This window comes from Teleopsis dalmanni, chromosome 2 (assembly GCF_002237135.1).
Source record: "Teleopsis dalmanni isolate 2A chromosome 2, ASM223713v2, whole genome shotgun sequence".
In the NCBI taxonomy this organism is placed as follows: Eukaryota; Metazoa; Arthropoda; class Insecta; order Diptera; family Diopsidae; genus Teleopsis; species Teleopsis dalmanni.
In genome coordinates this window covers 3296206-3303598 of record NC_051847.1, presented here as the reverse complement: position 1 = coordinate 3303598, position 7393 = coordinate 3296206, and the positions used below count along the sequence as shown (strand labels likewise).

General features: G+C 30.3%; 2 protein-coding genes across 2 annotated transcripts in view; one reads left to right on the top strand and one right to left on the bottom strand.

The window, feature by feature from the left end:
- The first annotated feature begins 970 nt into the window (after positions 1 to 970).
- LOC119677500 (tubulin beta-2 chain-like) lies at positions 971 to 2800 on the top strand. The gene is made up of 2 exons (XM_038088868.1): positions 971 to 1411; positions 1709 to 2800. Exons 1-2 carry the CDS (start codon positions 1019 to 1021, stop codon positions 2642 to 2644), a joined length of 1329 nt encoding a protein of 442 aa, XP_037944796.1. The 5' UTR covers positions 971 to 1018; the 3' UTR covers positions 2645 to 2800.
- A 708-nt stretch (positions 2801 to 3508) lies between these two features.
- The window catches only part of LOC119683744 (RING finger protein nhl-1-like), a 4118-nt gene continuing 233 nt past the window's right edge, over positions 3509 to 7393 (bottom strand). Inside the window, exons 2-5 of the mRNA XM_038097575.1 lie at positions 6039 to 6230; positions 5385 to 5525; positions 5138 to 5214; positions 3509 to 3921 (exon numbers count right to left, since the gene is read on the bottom strand). Coding sequence (XP_037953503.1) covers positions 3708 to 3921; positions 5138 to 5214; positions 5385 to 5525; positions 6039 to 6230 — 624 coding nt within the window. The 3' untranslated portion in view covers positions 3509 to 3707. The remainder of the gene's footprint in view (positions 3922 to 5137; positions 5215 to 5384; positions 5526 to 6038; positions 6231 to 7393) is intronic.

Sequence of the window (7393 nt, the reverse complement as noted above, 5' to 3'; positions counted from 1 at the left end):
AATTCTCATTTAAAATTCGCGCGCTGTATATTTTTCGATATTTTAAGTTTATGTAGTTTGGCAGCACTGTCCTTAATTACTATGCCAAAAATGAGCTCGATCTGTCAGACAGTTCGTTTACGGCAGCTGTTGAAACCAGTTCACCTCAGTAGTGCGTTGCGAAATGTCTTCGACGGTCGTACGACCGTCCTGGAAGGCTTTGTACCACTCATAAACTTGAGTTTTCGATAAAACTGATTCCCCATAAGCCTTTTGTAGCATTCGCAACGATTCTGCACACGAAATTTCGTTCGAAACACAAAATTTGATGCAAACTCTTTGTTCAATATTTTTTTCCATTGTTTTTTTCGCAACGCCCTACTGAGGTGAACTGGTTTCAACAGCTGCCGTAAACGAACTGTCTGACAGATCGCGCTCATTTTTGGCATAGTAATTAAGGACAGTGCTGCCAAACTACATAAACTTAAAATATCGAAAAATATACAGCGCGCGAATTTTAAATGAGAATTTCCGAAAACTTTTCGGTCACAATGTAAATTAGTCAGTAATTTAATACACCCGGTTGGATATGTTTCAATACACTGGCGATTTGCTGAGGGCATATCACTGAGGTGGATATAAGCCCACGAGGATAACGGAGCTTTAATCAGCTAATTGGTTACTAAAGATCTGGACATCATATTATAAAACAAACATCTGACGAATTTTTTAAGTGATAATAAAAAACCGATCCATAAAATAAATAAAAACAAAAGTTATTAAATAATTTTACATATATATATATAAATCAATCAATTATTCCAAGAATTTTGTTTTAAAAACTATAAAGCTGAAAGAAATTTTTTCAATAATCATATAAATTTTTTTTCCGGATATTTTGTTTCTAATTTTATGCGGAAGTAAAATTATATTGGAAAAATAAATTTGCAATTTGCTATATATTTTTTGCAAAAAATTTAAAAATAATAAAATTCTAAAAAAAATTTAAAAAAAATCCCAAAAATAAAAAAATTTTAAAATGCGTGAAATCGTACATCTACAATGCGGCCAATGTGGTAACCAAATTGGAGCAAAATTTTGGGAAGTTATTTCCGATGAACATTGCATTGATTGCAAAGGCTGCTACTATGGTGATAGTGATCTACAATTGGAGCGAATCAATGTCTACTACAATGAAGCCAATGGAGCTAAATATGTGCCTCGAGCCGTACTTGTTGATCTTGAGCCCGGTACAATGGATTCTATACGTTCCGGTTGCTTTGGTCAAATTTTTCGGCCTGATAATTTCATATTTGGGCAAAGTGGAGCTGGTAACAATTGGGCTAAGGGACATTACACTGAAGGTGCTGAACTATTGGAATCAGTGTTGGATATAGTAAGACGAGAAGCAGAAGGCTGCGATTGTTTACAAGTAAGTAAACAGAGTTTAGTCACATTTAATAAAACCGGATAAAAAAAATGCCAATTATTAGAATAATAGTTTCAATGGCAATGTTGCTGCGACTGATACTGATATATGAATTTCTGTAATTTTTAAGTTATTATCATTAATAGGATACATTAGTAATAAGTTTAACATTTTTCCCAAACATATGAAATTTTTTTAAGAAAGCCCAATGCTTTAAGTATGTTTTCTGCGTGTATGTATAAATATATGCATTTTTCTCCTACAACAATATCTATCTTAACTTTTATTCAATATTTGTAGGGCTTCCAATATGTACATTCACTTGGCGGTGGCACCGGTTCTGGACTGGGTACTTTGCTGATAGCCCGATTAAAGGAAGAATTCACTGACCGTATCCAATTAACATTTTCAATATTTCCATCCCCAAAAGTCTCTGATACTGTTGTTGAGCCTTACAACTGCACATTAGCATTAAGTGAACTCATTGAATTTACCGACGAAACCGTTTGCATCGATAATGAAGCTTTGTATGATATTTGCTACAGAACTTTAAAACTAACTACTCCCACCTATGGCGATTTAAATCATCTTGTATCTGCTACCATGTCTGGTATTACAACTTGCTTACGTTTCCCCGGTCAATTGAATGCCGATTTACGGAAACTTGCTGTGAATATGGTTCCATTTCCACGCTTACACTTTTTTGTACCCGGTTTTGTGCCACTAACGTCTCGTGGTTCAATGTGCTATCGGGCACTGACAGTACCAGAACTAACATTACAGATGTTTGATGCTAAGAACATGATGACTGCATGCGATCCACGTCATGGGCGTTACTTAACAGTAGCAGCCATCTTTCGAGGTCGTATGTCAATGAAAGAAGTTGATGAGCAGATGTTGAATATACAAAACAAAAACAGTCCATACTTTGCCGATTGGATACCGCATAATGTTAAAACAGCTGTCTGTGACATACCACCACGAGGGCTTAAAATGTCAGCTACCTTCTTAGGGAACACCACAGCTATACAGGAAATATTCCGACGAGTGTCGGAACAATTCACTTCAATGTTTAGACGTAAGGCATTTTTGCATTGGTACACAGCGGAGGGTATGGATGAAATGGAGTTCACAGAAGCCGAAAAAAACGTAAGTGATGTTATGAATGAATATCAACAATATCAAGAGGCTACAGCTGATGAAGAAGGCGAGTTTGAAGATGATGACAATGAATAAAGTACACATGCAGATTGTTCACTGAGGACATAGATATATTTGATAGATCGATTATTTACATTAGACGAAACCAAAAATATATTTCGCTAGTAAAAAATTATTAAAATTTTTACAAAGTACAACAAAATGTACTATAAAATCAATATGTAAAAAAAGGAAATAAAAATATTTTTGGTCTCAGATATTTTTTGTAAAAATTATGTGTTTTTGTTGTTTAAGTAGAGATTGAATTTGCCAATAAGTACAATTATATGAGATATAACCTGATATAAATATTGCTTGGAACATATTTATTTATATATGCATCCCTTTGTATTGTTACAGCAATAAAAAATGTTTAAGTATAGTTTAGGATAATTACAGTTATAAACTGTTAGATAAATTTTTATATTGGTAACATATACCATACATCATACAATCAATTATTTATAACAACCAACTTGACCAACAGTTATTTAGAACACCCTTACCGCTATAGGTATATATTTAACAAAAGGTATTGGTGGTATTTATATTGAACTCAACTGCAATGTAATTTAGAGTTGAAAAAGTCAAAACAATGAGATTAATTTTAATTATTTGTCCATTGAATTGGATTGCTTCTTATCTCGGCAGAGTAACTTCAAAGAACACTGATGATTTAATTAATAAAAATTAAAAACAATTTTTTTCTTTTGCAAGCTTGCTTGCTTTCATTAAATATTTATTAATTTTATATAACAAAAATCGGGTTCACACTAAAATTTCCTTTGTATTAAAATAAATTTTTTATTAATTTTTCTTTTGATGACTAAGTCTCAACTTATAAAAAATTTAGTTTTTAATTATTTTATTCCAAATTCATACAAAATCAACAATAATTTAATAAATATTTAATAGGTAACTGAATCATACATACATAATTAAGAAGTCCAAATGATTATACAATATCAAAACAAATTTTAAAAGGACTCTTGTATTTCTCTTCACATCTATAATATTCAATTAGATGTAGATTTTTTAATTAAAATCAATTTAATGTAAAAAAATATTTTTATTAAGAATTGCTGAGTCAGAATTTTTATTAAAAAACTTGCACACGATGATTTTCACGATCGCAGACTAAAATGTTACCATTTGACATAATGGCAACTCCTTCCAAACCTTTAAATTCTGAATCTCCAGAACCCCAAGAACCAAATGTTTTAAGAAAACTACCATCAGGGTTGAAGATTTGTATACGATTATTGCCGGAATCCGCAACAAATATATATCCTTGCTCATCCACTGCAACACCTCTGTAAAGATAAAAATGAAAAGTTAAAATAGGATTTTATTACAGATATCAATTTTGTTCGAATTTAGTATATATATATATATATATATTAATAGTATATTAATTATTAATTGGCTGAAATGTCCGAAGTTCGACTCTATCGCAAAAATGCATTCAGAAGGAGCTTTCCTTTAAAATATAGAATTAAAATTTTATTACAACTTGAAGTTTAATTTAGATGATAGTTCTACTGCTCTTATTAATTATAAAACAATGGATTCAAATCAATTTTGTTGTTAATCATTACTTTGGAAAAATAAAGGGAAAAAAATACAGTGCAAGAGAAGTTATATGCCTTATGTTATCTGAACTCTGCGCGATCGAAAGTAACCATTGAACGTTGGTTTATGACTGTAAGAACAATAATAATGATACTCAGACTGTGGTCGACTAAGTAGGGCGGTTACTAATTTTAAAAATGTCCAAAAAATCATTTGTTCATGTGAAAATTACTCTCCAAGAGGATGTAACGTTCACTCACAATCGTCGACGATCTAAAGGACTGTTTTAAATACTCTTAGTATAAAATAAAACGAACTTTTTGCATCTATATATAGCAATGGATAAAACATGGATTCACTACTTCACTACTCTTACAGGCCCAAATGAAGAAAGAAGAGATGCTATTTCGTCAAGATCTGTTTCGTTACAATGGGTTATAATGGCAAAATTGCACGAAGCCCGTTTTGTATTGCTTTTGCATCCAACACATTTGCAAAATTTGGGCCCAGCGCCTACTAGCAGTTCTTAAGATCTTAATTCCAATGAAGGAGTCATACCTGAAACAAACGACTACTTTGAGACCAAAGATAATTGTTTCTACAACAGATGTAATGAAATGTTATAGAAGCACTAGAGAGACTGTAGTGCTCTTGAAGGAAACTGTATTAATAAGTAGAGTTATATTTTGCAAAGAAAAAGTATATTTTGATAATTTAGTCTTCAGACTTTTTAGCCGATGTATTAAAATATTAATTAATTTTTCAGTTTTTATGAAAATTTCATACTGTTTCTTAGAACTCTTCCGATAAATGAATTAATGAGTAAACATCAGAAAGTAATATGCTTCACAATCATTTATATTTGAAAATAAATTCATCTTTTCCTTTTCAAGATAATTCTGTCTTTTATATATTAACATAAATATATCAAAGGATTCTGCAGGTAATATACTCTACCTTGGAAATTTAAATTGACCATCATCTGAACCTTCACCACCAAATGTTGTTACCACTTTACCATTGACATCAAAAATCTGTAAAATAAATATAAAAATGTACATGGACCATATTGAACACGTTTATGTTAACATTTTGAGAGTTAAAAATTATTAAAAAAATATATTGATTGTTATAAAAAAAAAGCGGATAGCTGTGAGCTTAAATGGCAATGAATGCAAAATACTGAAATGATGCAAAAAATTACCTGAATTCTATGATTGTTCGAATCCGACACAATAACGCGATTCGTATTCGAGACAGCAATGTAGTGTGGATGTTCGAGTTGTCCTTCGCCGCGACCGCATGAACCAAATTTACCAACAAAGGATCCATCCGATTGGAAAACCTACAAATAAAAGAATCTCAAATAAATGCACAGAACAAGGCATTAAACAATCAAAGGAATTACATTGGAATTAATATAGTGAAAAATTTACAAGAGTATAAAATTCAAATTAAAATTTAAATTAAAATTCAAATTAAAATTAAAATTATATTTATCGTTGCTATGAATGTAAAATAAATTTATGTTAAGCTTTATTAAAATACATTGAATTTCATATAAAATATTAAGCCAAATATTAAAATGTAAATATTTGCATAAAGTTTAGAGACATCTGCATATAAATGCATAAATCGTTATTTCAATAAAAGTGTATCTTTCATGTATTTACTTTGTATTTAACTGCAAATATTTTATTCGAATGAAAAATATGCTTAAAATATTTTTCAACCATACCACATATGTTGAAGCTTGCTATTAAAATTATGATAATTTATGAATATAAAATTATGGCAGTGCATTTATTTTAAAGTTATGCAGATACTCATGAAGTACGGAAAAAAATTTTTAACCCACCTGTACTCTGTGGTTTTCCTTATCACACACATAAATGAAACCGAGTGCGTCAGTTGTAACGCCCCAAGGATAATTGAATTTGCCATCTGCAGTGCCCTGTGAGCCAAATGCGCGCAGGAAACGTCCTTGAGGATCAAGTACTTGTATACGGTGATTATATCTACAAAATAAATTATTGCAAAAAGTACATACCTAAATTGCATATACTAAACTAATTTTCATTTATCGTAGAAAATACAAATACAATTCAAATTGTGCAAAGATTTTATAATGAAATTATTTTCTAACCTGGGGGATTAATGATTTATTGCATTAATTAAATTGTATCTTTGTTTTGTATAAATACTTTGTTTATTTTGCTAATATTGATACATTGAAATATTCATTTATTTTCCGGTTAATTATATATATAATCAATTACATATGCAAAACAATTGCAATTAAATTACAAATTGCTAAATAAACAATAAAATACTTTCATTCAACTTTATATATAGAAAGTTTTTATTAAAAAGTATGCTTTAACTTACTTAAAACTGATAAGAAGTGAAGAAATAATGCAGATATTTGTCATTCGTCTTAAGTCTTAATAACGAAGCCTGATAATTTGATTAGTAGCCCTACTGACCTAATATGCCTTCATTACAGATTATAAGCCTGATAATTTGATTAGTGGCCCTACTGACCTAATATGCCTTCATTACAGATAATACGATACGAATCCAGTAGGATTCAGTAGAAATACATAAAATGCTCACTCAGTGAATGTCTTGCTTTGTTAATAAGGCAAGCTATCGACCATACACCTTTAGATGGTGTTATGGTACTCCACCTAGAGTACATTATTTCTAGTGTTGTTGCATTAAAAACTATATTTGTATATAGTTTGTTTCTACATAGTCAGTTCAGTTTGTTCATATATTATATGCCTCATAAGTCTGTATAATTAAATAGCTTAACATTCACTAACACAACTTTACGTTAAACTACATATCCTTTTATTTCTGTGTAATTTCTTTTTAATCAGAATAAATAGATTAAGATATAATTATAACTCATTTTATAAACTGACCAATTCCGGATTATTATTCGTTGTATAAATACCATATAAACTTCAACATATATCTTTACCGATGAGTGTAGCGATTTCTGTTACAGAAGTACTGAACTTATTTGCTGCATATCTCACGTTGAGGTATGCACACTTTATTAGAAATAATGAGATTAGCATAGTATTCATTATAATTACAGGCGCACATTGAGAACCCTTCTAAATTTTCCGTAAAAAAATTTAAAATATTTTATAAATACTTAATTTTTCTTAAAAAAGTCTAAGCATTTAATTGGCATGTACA